This window comes from Atractosteus spatula, chromosome 2, assembly GCF_055471065.1.
Source record: "Atractosteus spatula isolate fAtrSpa1 chromosome 2, fAtrSpa1.hap1, whole genome shotgun sequence".
NCBI lineage: Eukaryota > Metazoa > Chordata > Actinopteri > Semionotiformes > Lepisosteidae > Atractosteus > Atractosteus spatula.
Genome location: NC_142707.1, coordinates 33,697,016 through 33,719,738, shown reverse-complemented (window position 1 = coordinate 33,719,738; position 22,723 = coordinate 33,697,016). Strand labels below are relative to the sequence as shown.

General features: G+C 36.9%; 1 protein-coding gene across 1 annotated transcript in view; it reads left to right on the top strand.

Moving 5' to 3' along the window:
- Positions 1 to 10,101, top strand: part of kif3ca (kinesin family member 3Ca) — a 78,699-nt gene extending 68,598 nt beyond the window's left edge. Inside the window, exons 7-8 of the mRNA XM_088906789.1 lie at positions 2,918 to 3,096; positions 4,361 to 10,101. Of these exons, the coding sequence (XP_088762915.1) occupies positions 2,918 to 3,096; positions 4,361 to 4,469 (288 nt within the window). The 3' untranslated portion in view covers positions 4,470 to 10,101. The remainder of the gene's footprint in view (positions 1 to 2,917; positions 3,097 to 4,360) is intronic.
- Positions 10,102 to 22,723: the final 12,622 nt, after the last annotated feature.

The window sequence follows — 22,723 nt, the reverse complement described above, 5'->3', positions numbered from 1 at the left end:
TTACATGCAAGTAGCAAAACATAACCTACTGTGTACAAAGATGCTTTAAACTCTACTGCTTCTTGTTTTAAAGGCCAAACACAAGTTAAAAAAGTTTCTTAAGTGTTTGTCTATGGATCTACAGTATATACAGAAATATTATCCTACAATTATAACAGGACTTTCATCCAAGAAACAAGAAAATTAAGTGAAACATATCACCTGATTGGAAGAAGAGGTGGTAACATAATACATGGTAAATGTGCATAGCATTAAAATGGAAGCTGTAAGACTGCAAGTTAATAAAGATTCACTTTGAAATAGCTGGCCAGCTAATTCTTCAGACTTGTCTCTTGTCAAACGCATTTAGGAAGAGACAACCATGTTAGTTTCCTGGTAAACCCACCACATAAATTTCCAGATCTGTGGGGGGAGCTTGTAAACATTTGAAAAAAATCCACAGGCATGCCACACCTGTGCGATAGCTTCTAAGAAGAACAGTCTTGAGGTCAACAACACTGATGGTAGCCATACAAAATTGATTTGCATTTATACCCCCTGTGTGACATTATAGAGACTGAGATAAGGAGTTTAAAGAATTCAAAGACTGAGATGTACAGTATACACTGCCTTAGGAATGCTCCATACACTGAAGATTTATTTTGTTTTAAATCTTATAACTCAACAGCACATCACTTTGCTTTCCAAATAATAGCTTTTTTATGGGTTAAGGACTGTAATGACCTTTTTATTGGACTAGGTTGTGCTTCAGTTTTTCAGCTATGGACTGCCTCTAACAAACAGAATAAACCAGTATGTGCTTTAGTCAGTATGCTTAAAGTTACTGGTATTTGTCATTAATATTGCAAGCTATTTTATTGCTTAAAATATTGCTTTGATATGACAATGTTTACTGTTGCAACAAATACAGATACATGTACTGTATATGGCAAACATTAAAATTCTTCCAAATTTGATTTACGCCAAGAACTGTTATTTAAAATTAATTTAGAAAAAAAAATATTGAAAATATAGTATTTTACTAGTCTTAGCTTCATTAATGAAAACTACATGCACAAGATAAACTCAATCCCATTGCGGCCCAAGCACACCTGTCTCAGATTAAACAGGAATCTCTCTTTCTCCAGCCATGACCAATACAACTGGAGCTCTGCATGTAGTCAGCACTTCAAAACTCTTACCTGGCTAAAACCCTTTTTCTAAATTTCTGTACTTGTTATGTTGAGCACAGAGCTATCAGACACATCTCTATCATTACTGTCTCCTAAGCTCTGTAGCGGAATAAATGACTGTTGATACTTAAATTAATACTCATGATCTCTCTTGCCAATCCACGTAGCATAATCTGGATAAACGATGTAAACTGTAACCATGCATATAGTTATAAAGTCTTACTGTAATGCATCATTACTGATTTAACTGAAAAATATGATAAATCTGGGTCAAAGAAGCTTTTATTTAGTACAGTAAATAGGAGTATATTGGCTGATTTGCGACTGACAACAAAGTGTTAGATTTGTGGGTATATGGGAAAAACAATATCAATCAACGGTGTCAATCAATCAATCTCTGTTAGCTGCCGACGAAGACTTATTTGTCTCCTAATGTCATTTTAAAATTAATACATTTTTCAAAATATTGTCTTTGTGCCATGTATTTTCCAAAGGACGTTTTGAATTCGTAAATGAATTTAATTCTGCACTCTGTGGCCAAACTACATGAGTTTGTGAGATCTCCTTTTAACATGCTGAGTGATTGATATAGAACCATAATCAGAGAACTTTGTGTGGAATCCATTTCTCACCTCACTGGGCACCAGCTAATTATAACATAAAACAGGTTACAAATGAGAGGAGGCCATTAAGCCCATCTAGTTAATTTCATTGCCAGTAGTGAATTGATCCAAGGATTTGTCCAGCAGTTTCTTGAAAGACACCAGACTATTGGCTTCAACCTAATAGCTGGGTAGCTTGTTCTATACTCCCACAACCATTTGTCTAAAAAAATACATCTTATTCTCTGACATAAATACATTTCCCTCTAGTTTACATCTATGTCCTTTGGTTTGTGTATCACAATTGATTTAGGTTGTGACTTGGAGGATTTTTGAATACTTAAATCTGGTCCTCTCATATTCTTCCCTGCTCAATGCTTAAAAAATTATTTCTTTAGCCTTTCAGTGTATGACGCTTTGAGTCTTCAAGTATACCTGCTTATTCTCCTCTGTGCTGGTTACAGAGCAAGAATATTTTTGGTAATGTTGTGACCAAAATAGTGCATAATATTCTCAATGAGGCTTTAGTATTGTATTGTACAATTTTTAACATCCGTTGATTTGAATTACACGCATTTAACAGCATATCTCTTTAAACTCTGTTTGCCTTTGTATTTTTTTATATTGATTAAAAGATAAAAATGATATATATATATCTCAACAAAAACATCTACAGTTAATATATTTCTTTCTCTTTATCTCAAGTAATTTAAGATCAGTGTTTTCAAACTTACTTATTGTTTTCAAAATCCTATAAATGCTATAGGTTATAATACTTATTTGTGTCATTTTTAAGGACAATAGTTAAATGACTTTTGCACTCATGAACTTTTCAATTTGTGTTTTCATTCCTTCACTTATGAGTGGGCTTGAATTGCAAGATGACCACAGATATTTATTCCCATGTGGAACTGCCATGAAAACGTTTGTCCAAATTGTAGATTGATAATGTACAAAATCTATTAAACTCTTTCCATCACTTCATTACAATTGTGTTGCTTTATCTTGGATTTTAATTAAATTATGCACTCCTTTGTCCAAAGCATTAGAAAGCCTAACAAATAAAGAATTGGGCAGGACAGTGTGAGCGAGGAATGGCTTTCCTCCTTGAATCTATCATGAAGGTTTGCTTTTTTTTTTCAGGCTGAGAACATCATGTTCCTGGAGCTGGATGTGACGCCACCAGCGGTGTTCCATTTAGACTTCCCCAAATCTCTGCCAGAGCATGACCTGGCCCACCATTTGAGCAGAGACCTGCTGCTTGACAATGCCGCCTACAGAGAAAGAACCTCTGCCAACCGCGTCAGGAAGTCGCGCTCATGGTGAGTGAAACAGGGTGCCTTCAGCAGTCCTCAAACCATTTAGGTCTGATAAACCAGAAACATCTATCCACGTAATATGCAAATTGTTGTTCCACTCACTTCTTTCCTATCAAGTGCTGTTTCCTGACTAACAGGTATCCATATAGAGAACCACTAAAAAGGAATACGTGTAAATAGACGAGCAATTGACATATCTGAGCCAGAATGACTCATCAGGACAGAGCTCATCCTGGTTTTCATGGTGTTAAGAGGACGAAAGAGAATCCTGGTCCCCATTTATACTGGGTGGACTGGACTATACAATACAGTATATTATAGAAACAAAGAAAATAGTCGGTATAAAATAATTGCTTTTGTGTCAAAAAGGTTTGCATAACATAGTACCATATTGATTCGCTACAATGTTGTTGATATTAAGGCATCCTCTCAAAACGTGCCACACTGCCTTGCATTCTATACGCCGTAAGTATAGGCAGTGGCATCACTGAAGAGTTTGATCTAAGTGTTGAACACTGTGGCCCTGAGAAGGAAAGTCAGGGCCAAGGAGTAAAAGTATAGAAATCACAGTTTCAGAAAAATGACAAGGTTAAGGAGGAAATTCCAAACTATTCAGTAGTGATAAGAAGTTTCTTGAAGTAAATTCTTTGTGTGAAAAGTGCTGATCCAGCAGAGATTTTGCAAATAGCCCTGATGAAAGTGCAGATGCTCATGTTTCTTCAAATGTGGTAAGAACCACATTAGCACAGAATGGCCTCAATAGGTACTGTATGAATGTGCAAAAAAAGAACTACCAGATGTTTCCAAGAAGCTGCAAAGTAAAAGAAAGCCTACAGTTCTGAATTATTCTTATTATTGATTGCTTTACTGTGGTTAAAAGTGTGTAAACAATGGCATACAATTCTTATAAATTTAGTTGATACTTTTGGTTGTCTAAAACAAATTGTCCGTTCAAAAAGGAAAAAAAAACATATTTTTGATAAATGTCTTTGCATTCTGTGTAATACTGTATAAAGCTCACAACATTAATTTAAAATATGAACATGTCACATAAACAAGTTTGCACCAGTTGAAGGGTGGGTTCTGTTATATGTATGTGTCCATTTTAGGAACAAAAATGCAAATATTCATGATAAACACAGTGCTGTCTTCTAAGTATGACACTTCTTGATCACCTGGCCTTCGTTCTGACAGATTCTGTTATTGTCTACTTCCCTCCTCAGCCAGAATAATATGGTGTCCATTGCTTGTCCTCTCTTCTTTTAAGGTGTCAAGCCCCAAGAATAGTTTCATCCTCGTCTTCAAGCTTCTCCCTGGCTTCTGGATCTCCCTACTTCCCCCTCTCCCAGGGGGCCGCAGCTCCTTCCCACCAGTGAGGCTGCTCTCCTCCTGTGGAGAAAGCAGTCACACGAGGCTTGTACGGCCTGCTTGTAGCTCAGGCGCTGCCAGCTTCCAATGAGTCCTGTGGTTTAAGAAGTTTCTGTTGTCTTATTTTTATGCAAGAGGAGCTACTAGGTTCTTCATAATGAAATACTAAGCATAAAAAACGGTATTTCGGGATGGAGGTTTCATCTGAGCCAGTTACCGAGGCCTGCAAAGCTCTTCATTACAACACAGAGATTGTATTTAACCTCATTAGCTTGTGGATGACGTACAGTACAAAAGCCAGACCTTCAAAATGTACAGTAAATGGTGGTAAAATGCTGTGCTTAGTAAACATTGTGAGGCAATCAAGCAATTTTTAGGTTTCTTGCGTAAAATGTAAAATTACTGGAAGAGCAAACCGCACTGTTCTGAAAAGCTTCAGGTTTTTAACTGGGGAAAACCTGGCTCTAAATAGCTGCAATGGTCTTGAGTTTTTCTTCTTGGGTTTTCTGGGTTTTTTTTCTAAGAACACTTACTGTCTTGAGAAATGTGTCATGCACCTGAAGTTACTTGAACAGCCAACAGTTAAATGACATTTTATGTTATTTATTTGAAAACTGAAGAATAAAATGTAAAATTTGTGGAAGTTTATTAATCCCATTCATTCTGGAAATGGCAGAGACTAGTAAATCAAGTACCATAATTGTTAATGAAAATCATCTTATACATATTTAAAATCAAATATGAGAAAAAACTGTTCTTCCAATCAGGTGATATTTTCACCTAATTTTCTTATTTCTTGGATGAAAGTCCTGTTATAACGGTCTTTTGTCTACACAAGCAGACTCTCTTTCTTCATTGTCCATTGTCATAGGTGAACAACCTAACATGCTAAAAAAGAAATACAAAACAACAGCTTGTACTTAAAACTTGTACAGTATTAAATCTAAGGAATGTTTTCCAAAACCGGTGTTTTAAGGAAAATTCCATTTATAAAAGTAAAAAAAAGAAGAAAATAAAACAGCATTTTGGCTGTGGAGCTTTCTTCAGGTGTGCAAACTAGCCTTCTCTTCTTTTCAAGTGAATTCAGTGGAGGGATTTGAATAAACCAGGAAAGCACATCCACAGCTTTGGAGGGCAACAGACCTGAAAAGATCTGAAACTAATTGCTGTCATATTTGGCTTAACTGGACCAGTTTAATACCTTTACCCAGTTGTTTAGAGGCTAGAGATGCATGCAAAAAGACTCATAAATCCCATTGCACTGTAATCCTTCAGAGCAGGAGCTGTGTTCTTCTGGTATTGACACTAAATAGGCTAGTTGTTTTTTTTCACAAAATAAATAAAAAGTTGATTTTAAGAGTAGCTTTTCATCCATGGGACTCTCGAGTGTTTCCACCAGTTATAGCAGTAGGGCGAAGAGTAATCCGAGCACCGTGGTCCAGCCATTGCTACTTCCAGTCTAGCCTTTGTCAATACATTGAATATGCTGAAATATCCTCAGTTTGCTGCACAGCAGCGTCCTCTTGGTCCTGCTGGGAGTTTGTGTGTGTGCTGTGCTGTCAGAGGTAGTCACGTCACTCCTCCAGTTGATACCAGCTCTGCTGCACAAGCACTGTGGGGTTCACAGTGTGAAAAATGTCAGATGACTCTGACCGGATAGCAGTCAGTTAGCAAAGCTGATTAACAGTTGGTGATTCTTCACCGAGGAGAGAATACCCTTTACCCTTTGAGTAAAGAAGTGCCTCCTGTTCTTGGTTTTAAATGCACTTCTACATAATTCCCATTTGTGTCCTCTAGTTCATTTTTCAAGATTGAAATTGACAGTATGATGCTCTCGTCCCCTTGTATAGAACACCTCTGGCCTGGTTCAGCTTTGTGGGCCTTTATTCTTGCTATCTGTTGGCCAGAAATGACTTAGGATGAGTCTCAATATTTCTTATGTCCTGCAAAACTTCCTTTGAGAGTTGTAAAAAAACATATATACAGCATATATTCCATTATTTGTGTACTTACATATAAAATTACATGTGATGTATGTACTGTATTGTAGTACTTCACCTGAGAGAAAAGTGGTGGTGGACATGTGGGAACTGATGTGTACATTCCATTTTTTCATGTGAATAATGTTTTATAAAATAATCATTATTCTTTGATTTTCAATACCTGCATGTCAGTGAAAAACTCATCATTCTGTTATAGGCACATCTAGGCAAGTTTATGATGTACAATACGTAGCAAAAAAATAGTTTAAGAAAGGTAATACTTGAAAATAAAACTTTCAACATACAAAAGATGAATAGATTAGGATCTACAGATTTTGACAGACTGAAACACCTGTCCCTGTTGAAGCAACTGGCACTCCTTTCCTGTCTTTGAGAAAGTCACTTGTGAGCTATAGAGAATATCATTAGTCCATTGCACAAAATGCCATTATACTGAGTGTGACTGTTTAATCCCTGATCATATTTCATAGAAAGGAAAAAGACTATAAGAAATACTTCTGGTGGAACACAGGAAACTCAATGTTTAAGTAAGCTTGCTTTTATGCATTGGGCCTAATGTGATATGTCAAATAGTAAAGTGTACCTTGGGTAAAATGATATGGCATGGACCTCTGGCAATTCAGACTGAAGATAAGGTTGATAAACCTGGGATTACAGAGGATATTGGGTGAGTTAAAAGAGCAATGCAATAAGAATTAAACAGAGTAATTCTGTTTCTGAATAATTCATTTTGTTTGTGAACATTTGTTCACACAACTGCTAATCCTCTTGATCAGAAAGGTCACATCCAAAGTATGTTGTGAATATTCCTACTGAGGCCAATACACTATATTTAATTTTCTTTTTCCTTAACCCCCTGGAGCACTGAAACAAATGTTACATGATTAGTTTAGTATTGAGAGATTACTAATGGACAGCTGGTAACCATTGAGACTTTTTTGTTTCAAAATAACTTATCTTGAAGCTTCTGGCTTTGAAATTGATAAAAGAAAGTGTCTGACTTTTATGTCCTTGTAATTTCTAGTATGTATGAGAAGTCACATCTCCAGGATCTTTTGAAACATTTATTTATCAAACGTTTTTAAAAGATGAGCACATACATTTTTCAGACAACAAACAGAATATATATTAATCCATCATTAGTATCAGATGGCACAAGCTTTACAGATATCCTTACAAATGTATTTACACATCCTTTGCTGTGCCATTTTATGAAACTATAAAATGATGCATATACATTTTTTAAACGTAACATTTAATTCAAGACCTCAGTCCTCAAACTGAAGAATTCTAAGGATAAAATAGGTTACATTAAATGTCAGCCAAAAGTAAAGAGAAAAAATGTTTTCACTGCATACATATTCAGACTTGGTCTTTGTTGGAAGCTCCTTTGGTAAAAATCACAGCAGCTCATCTTTTTGGATAAGTCCCAATCAACTTTGCACACTGGATTCATGCAATTTATGCCCTTCCTTTTCGACAGATTGCTCAACCTCTCTCAAGTTGTTTCAGGATCACTTATGGACAGCAGTTTTTAAATCTTTCTACAGATTCTCAAAAGGATTCAAGTCAGGACTATGACTGGGGGCCAGTTAAAAACAGATTACTCTCTTTTTCTCAAGCCACTCCAGTGTAGGTTTGACCCTGTAATTTGGATCATTGTTCTGCTGAAAGGTGAATAATGTCCATGCTTTTTCCTGTCAGTCTTGACAAGGTTCCCAGTCCTTGCCGATGAGATTCACAATGATCATATAAAGCCACCACCTCCATACTTGAGAATAGGGATGGTGTTGACTGAGGGCTGAACTATGCTGGGTTTGAGTCAGATGTAAATCTTAATATTTAGACCAATTTTTGTCTCGTCTGATCATAAAAATGTTTACGACATGTTTGCACTACAATGTTGGTGCTTTGCTAAGAAAATCCGATGCAGGATGTTTTTTTTTTTGTTGATTCATGGGCATTTTCTCTTTTAGTATCTCAACCACAAAAACCTGTAACTCTTTCAAAGTTGTTGTTGGCTTCACATTGGCATCCCTAACTAGTTATTTCCTTGTCTGGCTGTTCTGTGTGTAGGCACAGCCTGATCTAGACAGTGCCTGGTTGCCTTCCACTTCTTAATGATAAACTCCACCACACACAAAGAGATATTAACGGTCTTTATTCTGAAAGCTCCTTGGTCTTCATGATTGAATCCTTGCTTGACATTTACACAGAGGCCAGTTTGAGCTCTTTATTTAGGGTTCTTGTGCAATCATGACATTTCCATTTTTCTTTCATTTGAATTATCTGCTTCTTTCTTTTTGGTTTATGCTTTAAATATATGGAGTACATTTTGTATATAACAAATATGAATTGCTACATCAAATTGTCATGACTGCAGGCTTTAAAGCAAGAAAATCTGAAATCTATGCAAATGTCTAAATTTTTTTGCAAGGTACTGTGGAGCATCTTGGCAAACCTAAATGATATGATACGATGGCAGAAATCAAAACACTTATTAACATCTCCATTGTGTATTGAAACCTTTATCTGTTCATGCCTTGGGAACGTACATACAACTGTTACACCATGATTCTATGCTGATCAAACTAAGGGTTTGAAGAACAAAGTTTAGCTGCACTGATAATGACATATTGAGTCTTGACTGTGTCATGTGTGAGTGATACAAAAGTGAGAAACTGTATAATTCTCCAGTTATTCCATTTACATCAGTTCCCGTTGTGATTAGTTTGATCTCAGGCCATCAGCAAATTCATATATTTTTTGTTTGGGTGCAAATAAGCTCTTTTTTGGTAAAAATGGTCAAACCTCCTGTCTAGGTATGACGAGAGTAGAACAGCAGCCAGCTCACTGAAAACGGATGTTTACAATGCATTTATTAAAATATTCAGACACAGAAAAAGGAAGTAAAACTTTTATCCAGATCTTAAAGAATACATTTTCATGTCCTTCATTAACAACTCTCATCAGAGAGATTTGTTTTTTACCCCTTCATATTTCTGTAAAAGACTCACATAATTAAGACTCACATGAGAAAAGATGATTGTTTATATTCTCTACTACTTCGCACAGCCTCAAAAAGTTCTTTACTGTCTTGCTAGCACAAATATCCACAAAGCATTGTAAATACTGAAGGTGCTTTGGATAAATAAAAAATATGATTTTTTTGGCAGGGGTGTAGGGATGGGGGCAGGACAACAACATTTTTATGTAAAATACAGGGGTTTCAATATTTCTGTGTGTGGGGTCTGTTCTGCTATAGATTCTTTACCCTTGTCTTCTGTGAATTCTCTACTTTTGGATTTCTTTGGTGAAATTAAGTGAGAGACTGTTGGATTCTCCAGTAAAAATCGTGAACTGCAGTGCAGCTTCAGAGTGGAGGAGGTCAGGGCCTTGTAAAGGACCAAATTTCTTAGCCTGTTTCCATAACAACAAGTTTGGATTCAGAATGAAATGACTGTGTGGTGGCCAGACCTTTTTCTCTTATTTTCTTTCGTTTATTTGACTTTATTATTATTTAATTTTTTTGATGCTATTTTATTGGTTGTGCTACTGAAATCTGCGATTCTGTTATATTGCTGAAAACTGAAAACAATTACTTGAGCACTACCGGCAAAAAAATAAAAACATTTGCTGAAAAGTGGTGTGTGCTTTATTCTTAATTGCATCAAAGTGCTTTTTTGCGGTCTATTACATTGATTTGCCAGTTTTTATGCTTCTGACACACAAGCTTCATAAGAAAGTCTTCCTGTAAGTTAACAGTTTTTCCCAATTTTGTTTTTTAGGCATTTTAAAAAAATGAGTTATTACATGTTTATTTAAAAAGTGCAAAAGAGCAATAACCATTTGCAATAAATATCAGGAAATCAAGATACAGATACACATCCATCTGTTTCATGCAAATCATGTCTGGATGTGGAAGAATAATATATTCCCTGAAATCTGCCTGCCCCAACCCTCATTTCAACTTTGTTTCCAAGTTGAAAGTCAGATTTCCACTGCTGGTGCAAGTGGATTGGGATTCAACCATGTCTTTTTTTATCTATGTTTAAGATTTAAATATATATATGTATTTAATACACTGAACATGCCAGATTTAATACAAAACAAGAGAAACATCCCCCATTCCATCTCTGGCTCTGCCAATACTCAGAGTATCCCACAAAGAGACTCCGAAGGATTTGAGCTAAAACTACAGTCACCTCCATCGTACCCACTTCCCCCAGCAACTTGAATCTAAGCAGTAGAAATCTCTGTACAAATACCATGAAGAAGGTATCCACAGATAGAAAGGTTTTTAGCTGGGCTGAGGTCAGCAAAGGAACTCTGTGTTAAAGACCAAGACTGTAGTTATCATTTAACAGGAACACCAAGAGCACGAAAAGAAAGGTGTTGCCTAGAATAATGGGCATTGTACAAGACACTTGTCTCAAACCCAGACAAAACAAAAAGTGTAAAAGGTAAAATGTCAGAATTGACACAGGGGAATAGTACACATTTCCTATGACAGAGAGTACAAGGAATCAGGTACAATCGGTAATATATTGAAGTGGGATTAGGATTTTAGTGGCTGATTGTATATTTTTCCAAATTTTTTCATCTGTAATATTCAAATCCCTATTCCAAGTAGTAACAAGTGCTAAAGGCTTGTCTGAAACCTCTAAATGAAAAATCCAAATAGAAGAAGTCAATGTTCTTGTTTTGCAACTCCAATCTGGCAGATAATGCATGAAATTCCGTAGACAACCTTATGACCCAGGGGATGTCATAGGTACACATTGCAGAATAGGGTAAGTAAGTAAAAAAAGAAAGAAAAGGCAGGTAACTAATTCTGAGACCCTGTTGTCATGCCTGGAGTGACTTGTACCTGCGGTTGCCACAGATAACTGCAGCAATCTCATGAGTGCTTGTCCTCCAGCCGACTCAATGGGAGCAAGAACGGGCCACATGTCTGTCCATCTGCCTTTCAATCAGGCAGCAAATTTTCTAACCAAGCCACTGATTAACCATCTCATTTAAGGCTTGAGAGGCTGCTAGACCAGTGCTCTGACTGTGAGTTACTGTGAGCCATCAGGCAATCAGTTCTGTTCTTGACATTCTTTTTCCCAACCACAGAAAACCATCCCTTTTTCCAGGATTGTGAAACCCATCTGCCTGATTCCCTGGACATCCTTGTTCCTTTCATCCCTTTTGCCTGACTTCCCGAGCACCCTGGCATTAACTTGCCCGTCTCCTTCTCACTCGGCTCTCCTCGGCTCTCCACGAAGAAGGCCGAAGCCCTGGGTTTGGATTCGGTGTGTCACACTGCCTGCAGCTACCCGCCATGCAACACCTGCATCATACGAAGACCATCACCATGAAAAACAGTTCCTAATATGGATACCTTCGTACATTCAAGTAGGAGAATGGCAATGCCACATCATTTGGGATTTCATTAATCTTTCCACTATGACCTAAAGTTTAATTAGGTACATATTTATAGGAACAAACTGTAATGTACACTCTCCAAGGAGAACAATAGTAGAAATTACATCTCGAAAACTATGTGAAAGGCTTTGTGATTTTCTTCAATTGGACACCGTCAGTGTACTGAAATCAGTAAAAACAGTACTGATAACAACTGTTATATATAGAGTATATATTTACATTAGTGCTGTATGTCTGGAGCACAGAGCAATGTGCAAACACATACTCAGTACTATTCACAGAAACAGAGACAGAGATAATGAAGTGATGCACAGTTTCAGCTATCAGAGACAAGGCAAACAACAGTTGCAAGTGAACACTCTTGGCAAGTATCCCTAGAAATAGTAAACTAAGACAAATACTGAGAGTGCCTGTTAGCACCATTGACAAAGGATTGGCATATAGAACTTCATTTCATAATAATGCCATTTGATCCCAAATCCGTATAATCTAGAGCCACCCAAAGGTATTTCCCCTGGAGCCGATGAAAAGCTTTTTACGCTTCCAGTAAAAATCAGCAAAGGGAATGCAATGTCTCTAGCCATGTGTATCACATGGATGAGGAAGTGAATATTGTCCACATAATACAGCTTTTAATAAAGTATACTAACTTGATTATGTAAGACTCTATGATAGCATGATAATACTTTAGCATACTGCTTAGTATCCAAACAAATCAACGACACAGGATGATAACTCCCACAGAGTGCTTATCCTTTTTCAATAATAAGGATATGTCAGCCATTTTAATCAGCGGATAATTAGCAGTTCATCTCTTTGAAATTAATATTTCTTAATGCAGTACAATTTCAAAGAGAAAGGAACCTAACTGAGGTATAATGTAATGGGTGCAGAATTTGGCAGTCATCGCAGCTTGAGTGATGCACTGTTTGACACTAATTAATTGGAGGTTTGAGCCATTCTGGGATCGGACCCAGAATGGAGAAAGAGAAATAAATCTGGGGTAGTGCATCGAGAAACCTGGGCAAAATGCATTTAATCATGGTCCACAAGTTGCCCCCAATTGTTCATGTCTGTCAATTTCCAGTTATCATCCAGACATTACCAGAACTCATTCACTTCCTGTGTCGTGGACCTGGAGAGTGGATGAGCTGGCCAGGAAGAGAATATAAGAACCCTAGCCAGTGGAGGTATAATGGATCATATTGTTCTGAGTTTTTATCTCCTTTTTAGGACGGAGCTGATTTGTGAAAGCAGTGCTGTTGGAATTTGTTTATAGTTTGGAATATGACAGAGAGAGACGGGACTGCGCAGGCACCAAGGAGAGGTCCCAGGGGTGTTTTTCTTCTTCTTCTAGTTACTTGTGACGAAGGAGGTTGGTCTGTGGTTGCTCTAGGGGAGTCTGAGAGCCTGCATGGAGAGAAAGATCCTAGAAGAACCTTAGGAATCTCCAGTTTTAGATTTCATGTTTTGAATAAATAGAAATTAAGAGGAAAGTTTGAGAGGGGTGACAATAGCCATGTTCAATAAACCTCCTAATTTGTAATCATTCCTCGTGTCATTTGCTCACATAAAAAAAACTAAAAATACTAAACATCATGCAATTCTCTCCCTTGCCTATGCCCTACCTCCACCCCATCACTACTTGTGCAGCTGTAGGCTTGGTTTGGTTACTCCTCTCAGCATGGGATTCCCAACCTCCTTGTCTTATGGCCAGGAGGTTGACCCTTCGACAGGCAAGTGAAGCCAGATTTACGGTGACTAAAACACTCAATTAAACCTTTCAATTCTTTAAATTTTTGGATAGTGTTATTCCTAGTGAAATATGTTAAGTTTAAAAAACCACAGTCCTCATTCTGTAATTTCCCAAAACGGAATATCATAGGAATACATTTGAAAGGCCCTGTAAATTTGTGAATCCTGAATTAAGTAAATTAAAAATGATCACTGATGGTGATATCTATCCTCAATTAATCGTGTAGCCAAAAGTGAAGAGGATTAACCAAAAAATTCTAATGTAGAAATGATAATTGGAATACAGATCTCTTCTAAGTCACTGATTGTATTTAAAGAAATTTGCAGCTCTAAAGACTCCCACAACAAAATCATCTGTTGTGTTGTAATGGCTTCCCGTGTAGATTGGAGTGAGTAAGTCAATCCAGGCACCATCCTTCCTAGCACACACATTTCTAAAGGATAAATAATAACACACTGCACATACTGTTTGCCTGCATCAGCTTTGGTCATGTAGCTTCTTAAAATCTTCTGTGAACAGTTTAGGTAGAGAAATAAAAACTCAATTCATTCAAAAACAAATATTTATTACACACTAAAAGAGATGTTCAAAACACAAAATCTTCTTACAATAGAAATTAGTTGTCAGGGGAGGTCACCGGTTTCAACCACTGAATAATTTTCCTCGTTTATACTAATTTTCTCCGAATTGGACAGAAACCTTTATCAGGGTAAAAAGAGCTGCAAATCTATACTAAGTAGCCCTCCAGATGTGAACCTAACCTCTAAACTGATGCTGACAAGGACACAACCTTTGATCCCATTGGTTTGCATCCTAATAAACAAACTATGCCTGCTAGATTTACAAAATGAATTTTAAATAGCTCCAAAAATATGAAACTGTGGCTGTTTTCTCTAGATTCAGCACATGTCCCTTCAAAGCACTGTGCCTTGTAGATTCTGGTACCCAAAGCTAAAGCTTGGTGGTTTGCTTTAAGTTGCTCATTTTCTCCTGCTCTATATCCTGATCTGATCCTCACCATCAGGATTATATTACCTCTACTGATGTTAGAAAAGGAATGAAGACTTTGGACACTCAGTAGGGACCCTATTCTTCTTAGGCAACAATGAAGTAGAAGCCAGCTACACAGAAAGATCACATTGATTGATTGGATAAAATATTTTTGTTAAATAAAATGTAATAGGGAACCTGTCAACATTCTGTTACTTCCCATTTCACCTGAACCTATAGTAACTGCATAAAGCAATTTACTAGATTAAAATGATGTTCCAGTGGTGGCTAAAATGTAAATTAATGAAATGTCATGTTGTTAAATACTTTTGTAAATGTAAACTATCAGTGAGAGGTTCACGAGTGTACGGCTTGGCATAAAAAGAAATAAACTCTTTATCTCAGATGGGTTAAGTGGAAAACTCTCAGCTGAGCAGCACAATTGAGCTGCTAAACAGGAAGCTGCATTTTATCTAATAAGGGAGATGTCATCTGATAAGAGAGAAGCCACTTTGCCTTCATCTCCATATTCATATAGAGTTCCACAGAGATACAGAAATCTTTCAGCTGTGTTTCTTTGAAGGATCAAACTGAATATTTAGTGTTAGTCCTTCTGTGTATATTTCTGGTGTAAGGGCTACAAAATCCAAAACAGTCAATTTGTGCTTGTTGGTTAGTTCCACACAAGCAAAGTTAGATATTATCTGAACTCTAAGAATGGCCTTCAGGGACTTTCACAGTGCAGAAAATTAAGTGTTGCCATAGCTGGTCTCTAGGATAGTAGACATTGAATTAGAGATGAGGTCTACAAATCTGTTCTGAAATGTAAAAAGGAGCAAAACTTCCATAATGGCCAACTAGCCTTGTCATAGCATGAATGGAGGCTGGGAACTGAGAGATCGTGATTAGAAATAACAAGTGTGTATTCATTCAGTTGTCTGAGCCTTTGGCATAATTATTCATTTGGGAGTATTTCCGATGGATTGAAGAAAGAAAGAGAACTGTGTGTAGCTTGGAAATAAGGATCTCCCATGGTATAAATAAGAATTTTCAGGAATGGAAATAATAATCTTCACGAGTAGAGGTAACAATCTTGAAGAGTGAAAATAAGAATCTCCAGAGGAGTATACGAACTACAGGAGTAGAAATTAAAATTGTTCAGGAGTGGAAATCAGAATCTGCAGGTTTGGGAATATTGAAACAATCTCAAGCAATGGAAATAAGAATCTCCAAGAGTGAAAACCAGAATCTGCAAGTTGTGATAAGGACTTGAGTATTTTGGAAACTGGTTTAGTCTACAATCCATCACACAATATTGACCCAAAAGATCAAATCATGGAAGTTCAAATTAGGATGTCATACTAATAGTGCATTCATAGCATTTATATTTTTCCTGTAGGGTTAATGAAATATACAGTAACTGTACTACAAACAGTAATCTAGAAAAAATAATACAATTACAATTTGGGCGCACTGCAATGCACAATGCCCAACCAATTGATTTGAGCATGCAGCCTCAAGATAGGCTGAATGTTCCAAACATGAATATACAATATATAATATTTTACCTTCCAAGTTTTCCTTTACCTTTCATGGTTTTGCTGTGAGCGCCATGTCAAAATGCACTTGTTGTGGTGTAGGTAAACTATAAACATGCCTTGCATCATACTGGCAAATGACATTTCACAAATATCAGCGTTGAAGGAATCAAGTTGGACTTTTTACATTTCGGAATGTTTGATGAATAGTATTTCAAAATCTAGAGGTTTACAAAAGAGGCAAGGAATCAGAAATGTGATGAGTTTTCACCTACTGTATTTGCAGAGGATTCAGATGGGTAAAGAAACCCCTCCCCACCTCTGTTGCTCTGTCAGAGCAGAGAGATGGCACTGTGACAAGCATGTGTTCTTCTTATCCACCGCTGGAGTAACATCAACCTGAATGGCCCTTTTCACCAGATGAGCTAGGTCAGTTGTCTAGGTCAGGGCAACTTGGTGGAGAATCCACCTGCCACAAGCTGCTGACTGCACCAGCAGCTCCACTCCAGCCCTGTACTCCAGGAGACGAGTCTTTGGCCAATATATAGATGCCTCCTTTTGTGCCTGCTGTTTTTTTATTCTCCATTCTTTTCTGCATTATTCTTTGAATACATAACCCCTTAAATGGAACAGTATACGAAACATACCTTGTTGTGGTAAAGTGCCATCTGTACACTTTTATAGAATTCTTTAAACCGTTATGATAACCTTGATTACTTGAGGGCTCCTCGTACTGCAAGGGCCTTTGCGACTCTCTGCCAGCAATCTGCCAAAGGTGGCACTGGCCAGGCACTATTTCTCCGGGTCCCTGGTGCACTCTCCTGCCTCTTCCAGTCCCTGCCATTGCTTGACTGCTGGGACTTCTGAAAAGCTCCAATATCAGACTTCCAAATCATAAAGGCACTGGGATATTTGCTGTTGCTCTTTCAGTTCTTACCACAGACCTTTGTGGTACCTTCACACGAACCAAAAGAAACACACCCATATTCACTCAGATTGTCAAACAATGGTACCCCAGCCATTTGGATTGCTGACCAACATTCAGTAAGGAGAGACCACTTCCTAGGCACAGACTGTTTCTATGTGCGAAGGGCTCACACACAAATCTTGTTGCAATATGAAACACAGAGCATAATGTAATTTGTTCCAAATTAAAAGACCGTAGACCAAAGATTTGAAACTGGACAAAAACTGTGGATCTGGAATAAGTTCATTTCACATAAAAAACACATAAAACTTTTTTTTTTATCAAACAATAGGAGGTCAAGGATAAAATTATGTCAAGTTAAATCTTTATCATCTTAATTTTCAAGTATTTGGAGTGTTCAACTGGTGGTTTAGCTGTAGAGTGACAACCAGGCCACTAACACAGCCATGCTGCACCTGTATTTGAGTAAAGGTTTTTTTTCGTTTTTAATGGGAACAGCACTTAACTGTCTGCACAAAGGCAGGAAAGGATACAGCGGAAAAACAAAGGACAATCCAAAACATTTCTGCTGCTTAGTGATCCAGAGATCTACTTTATGACTCAGTACATAAGCTGGGGAAAATAGTTTGGAGCCAATGTGGTGCTTGAAAACTATACTCATTAAAATGCTTCCATGCACATCAATGCCACTCATCACAGCTACTCATGTTGATTCATGTAATTATACTAACTTTCCTAGATTAGGCCCCATATACAGTATAAGAAGAATAATTAATTCCAAAGTGAAAGGCAAAATGGGTTTTTCTATGCTGAAATGAAGTAGATACAAAGCATTTGAAAGACAACAATAGCCACAGCAATTTCCTACAGTATAACAATATATCACAATTAAATGGTCAGAAGTTCTAGGTCAATTGCAGGTTATCTATAATTAGAAACATTGAACAGAGCAAATGAGCATTGGACCCAAGAGCACTTAATGAGTTTTAATTCCTCTTAGGCCTGGAATTATGATTATGATAATTAATTTAACATTACAAGGTAAGATAGCTATGACTATTAAGACTCTATTTTTCGCTAAAAATGGTCATATCATGCAAAACAATGGAAATAATATTATTTTACTTAATATTTCTATTTTACTAAATTTTTTTTTTAATTTGTGCCACTTGTGCCACCTAGAGGCCAATCTGTAATGTTAGTTGTATTATTGTGCAAAACTAATAGCTCAGTGCTCCCGAAAAACACATAATGAAACTTACAAATTGCATACAAAATAGTTTAGGATCTACTTTTAACTTATTACTTTTTTAATGTACAACTCATTATTCTATGGATGAGGTTTAATATTATTACATCGTTTTACAACCTAAAAAACAAAATGTATAATAAAAGTGTAAGACAGATACTCATGCCCACAGAACCACAACACATTAAAAACACGAGTAATCACTTGAAACTGATATAAGTACCATGAACAACATATTTGTGTAAAGCACATGGAAGATAAGGCTTCTGTATGCAAAAACAAGTATTTTTAGTGATGTTAGGGGCAGTGGTTTAGATAATTAAAGCAGTTCATAATACTAGTACTGTAACTGCTAAATTATTCCACTTTCAGTAAAAATAATGTTATCAGTGAATGCTCATTAAAACTACGACAGGATTTCAGAAAATAAAAGTTCATTCATTTGGAGTTAGGCGGTGGTATTAAACATAGAGAACTGCATTTATGATACAGTTCTAAAATATCTTCTTTCTTTATGAACTTTATGCTGTTTATTTTTTCCATGCGAGCAGGATGACAATTTTGTATTTCATGTTATGTAGCCTCATTCACTCCAGCAAGGGGTGGTGAGTGGTGCTTCTTTGTTGTAGTTTGTTTGGACCTTTTTCTTTTTAGTAACATTCTCCCTTTTCATTATTGTAATGCTTTGGTTTGTCCTTCAGTTTTTTGGAATGTTCTAGTACAGAGATCTCCAACCCTGATCTTGGAGAGCCATAAGCCATCAGGTTTTGTACAGGTAGGTCACCATAAAATCACCAATTTTCTTAAGTTTCCTTTGTGATCTATTAAACAGGAGATACATTAAGCAAAACAGAAATCACTTAGATATCACTTAGAGTGTTAAAATCTACAGTAACTCCTAAGCCATCATGGACCAGCGTTCTCTTAGTTTATCAGATTACTTGCTTGATTAATCCATAGTTTACTCATTATTGTTATAAGGGAACAAGTAAAGGTTTATTCTGTGCTGAAAAGAGAAGAAAAGAAACACCTTCAGAAGAAGACTCCACAGCCGAAATGTTGTGTTTGTTTTCTTCTCCTTTCAGCATGGAATAAATCTTTACTTGTTCCCTTGTAGCCTACGCATGCTGACGCAGCTACCTACTTGAACTAATTATTGCTATGTTGTCAAATGTTAAAAACAAGGGTTGGAGTCCCCTATTCTGGTAAGACAGGGGTCTGCAAATCAATCCCTAGAGTGCCTGGTGTCTTCTGATGTCTATAGCTCTCAGTTACATAGTTGGTCTAAGAATTTAATTAACTACTTATGAACTGTGAATACAGTATTTCTAACCAGGATTCAACATTTTGAAAAGGTAGCTATAGTTTCGCTGAAGTGAATTGTCCGATAAATCATTTAAAGACCCTTACAGTGCTGGGACCCTGGGTTTCATTCCAGACATTGGGCGCTGGTACTGCCTGCATGGGGTTTGTATGTTCTCCACATATTGGAGTGGGTTTCCCCCAGTCCACAGTCCAAACACATACTGGTAGTATGTTCATATGGAAGTTCTAACATACGTTATGGCTTCTGGGAAAATTGGTCCTGGTGTGAGTTGGTGCATGTCTGTGATGAACTGGCATCCCATCCAAGGTGTACTCCACCTTGTGCCAGTTGCTAGCCAAGATAGGCTCTGGTTTCCCTGCGACCCTGAATTAAATGAGATAGTTAGAAAATGGATTGATGGGTCAGTACAAGAAAATCCCTGTGTTACCCTTGGAGTAACATTTACTGTACATTTATTGCCATTAGTTTTCAATAATGCACCTTTCTGGATATCAACATGATCAGGACCCCCCTTTTTTGGAAATGTAGGCAGAATCAAACTGAAGGAAGGTCCTAAGGCTTTGTAGAAGCTGGCTCAGGTTATTAATAAACAGGATATTGTGCACACAATTGTCAAAATCTGCATGGAAAAGAAATAAGTCTGTTGTGCGCTTCGCTACCTATTCTTTGTTCTACTAATTTTACTAATTGCCATTAGTAACTACTTACAGGGATATACAGTAAATGCAAGGAAGGTGTTCAAATAATGTATCTCTTGTGTTTAGCTAGTCTGAGATCTGAGAAGATTTAATAATTCTGATAATAAAAAGATTTGAAAGAACTGGGAATCCCACTTACAACCAGGATTAAAAGTTAAAAAGGTTACTATTTGAGGGCTATTTACATCAAGCAGAATGTGTTTTGGCATCAGTTGTTGCATGGAACTCAATATACTTACTGGACTATATCCTTCATTAAATTACTGCATTCTACTCCTTTTCATTTTTGTTACCTAACTTTGTCACTTTGTGATTGTATAAGTGCTGTACATGAAAGATAAGCCTTCTTCATGACACAAAATGTATTAGAAAACACTCTTGCTTGTGTTCAGGATTTCTTTCCTAAGAAACCATTCACCACAGTTAGTTCTTTACTTCTCCCAGCGTTTCTCAGAATGGCGCAGCATTTGGAGGGGAAAGCAGAATAAACATAATAAAGTAGAAAATTATGTATTAGTGCTTAATAGACACATTATTAAACAGAGCTTGATAGTACCTTGTTAAAGAGACTCGACTTTCTTTAAATCTCTCTGCTTTTGATATATACCCTTAGTGCACCCAAAGAACATGCAAGAGAGATTTCAATACAATTTTATTAACAAATTGCACATAGTATAAAACTTCAAATTAAAATAGATGAGAGCTGACTGCTTGTGGGGAAGCAGGGCATTTTGCTATAGTTTTTTTTTCTGAACGTCTAAATATTTGAATAAAAAACATGTTACATGTTATTTTACTTACAAATTGTACCTCTTTATTACAAATTGAGGCTCTTCTGTTATTAGTTTCCTCACTAGATGGCACTGTACCTGAAGAGAGAAAACAATTCTCATCTTTAATATGATATTCTGAATGTAATCTTCTTTTTTCTTGAATGCTTACATCAACACATTTTCACATTTCAAGAGAATTAACACTAAGGGATCCTTTTAACAGTGTGCACGTTTTAGACAATACAGTATTTGCATAAAACAAGGTACAGTAATTCAAATATTTCTTGTCACTTTTCAGTGTGGTCTCCCTTGTCTTCAATATACTTCTAAGAAAATAAAGTTTGTCTTCTAGTCAGGCTCCATTGGACAATTTCAGGTTTCTGTTACTATAAAACCTACTGAAACTCACTATATTTAATGAAAATTTGCAGGGGAAAAGTCTCCAAATGAACAAAGTTGTTGTGATGAACAGGAAACTGTTCAACTATGGATTAGGCCCAGTTTGTGTTAATAGTGTATGCTGGTCATTGTTCTGGGAAACGATAAGCAAAGCAAATATAACTACAGAAAGAATGGCTAATATTCACGCCAAAGATTGAGGATGCTCAGGAGTGTTGACGCATCTTTGGAAAATCAGAAATAATTTTCAGTTGCCTATTATTAGGTACCAAACAAGATCACTAAATGAAACAGTTAAATGATGTGATCAGCTCTCACAAGGATGATTGAGACGTGTGTTTGCAGTGTCCCATGTGTGTTTGCAGGATATAACTAAGACTATTCAAATGCTTTGGTGTCATTCTGCACAGTGCACAAAGAAGTTAAAATTAACCCTGACATCCTTAAACAGTAAATGTGATTTTCTACACATTTTTCTCGGCAAAGTCTGGAAATCATTATCATGAAATGAGGAAAAATTTGGGCTTGAGTGTTCAACTGGGGCAAATTTAGACTGACATCACTGATAGGTGGGAAAGTCTGATGCTCTGATGTTATTATAGCGTCAAATTATGTTTCTATCACTGGAAGCAAATGTACAAATAAATGGCAAAATGCCTTTCCTGTTCCACAATTATCAAATATTGATATTTTCATAGACAGTGTATTATGTTTTGTACTATAGTTGGCCTGAGCCTACTGTAAAGATAATAGCAATGTGATAGTGTTGGTTATTTTTGCAATGAACTTCAGTGAACGACTGTCCCCCTGCAAAGGGAATAGTTTGTGCTGTATCACTTTACTCCCTCTTCTGGCCATTGTGCTGAATTACATTTCGTTGTCCTCGGCCAATTTTCATATTAAAGACCAAAATGTAAAAAAAAATCTGGGTTACCACCAGATGGCATTTATTTCGTAATTCTAAAGATAATTTCTTAATAAAGGAAGATTAAGAGGCAGTAGCGGGCAGCACGCTGGAGTCATGGCCCTGGGTTCGAATTTACCTGTTTGTAAGGACTTGTTTTACACTGTAGCCTTTCTCCCACAGTCGAAATAAACATTGCCCAGGTTAATCAGCAATATGGAGCCGGCTACACTAGCACCCCGTCCAGGTATCATCGCCAGGGATGAC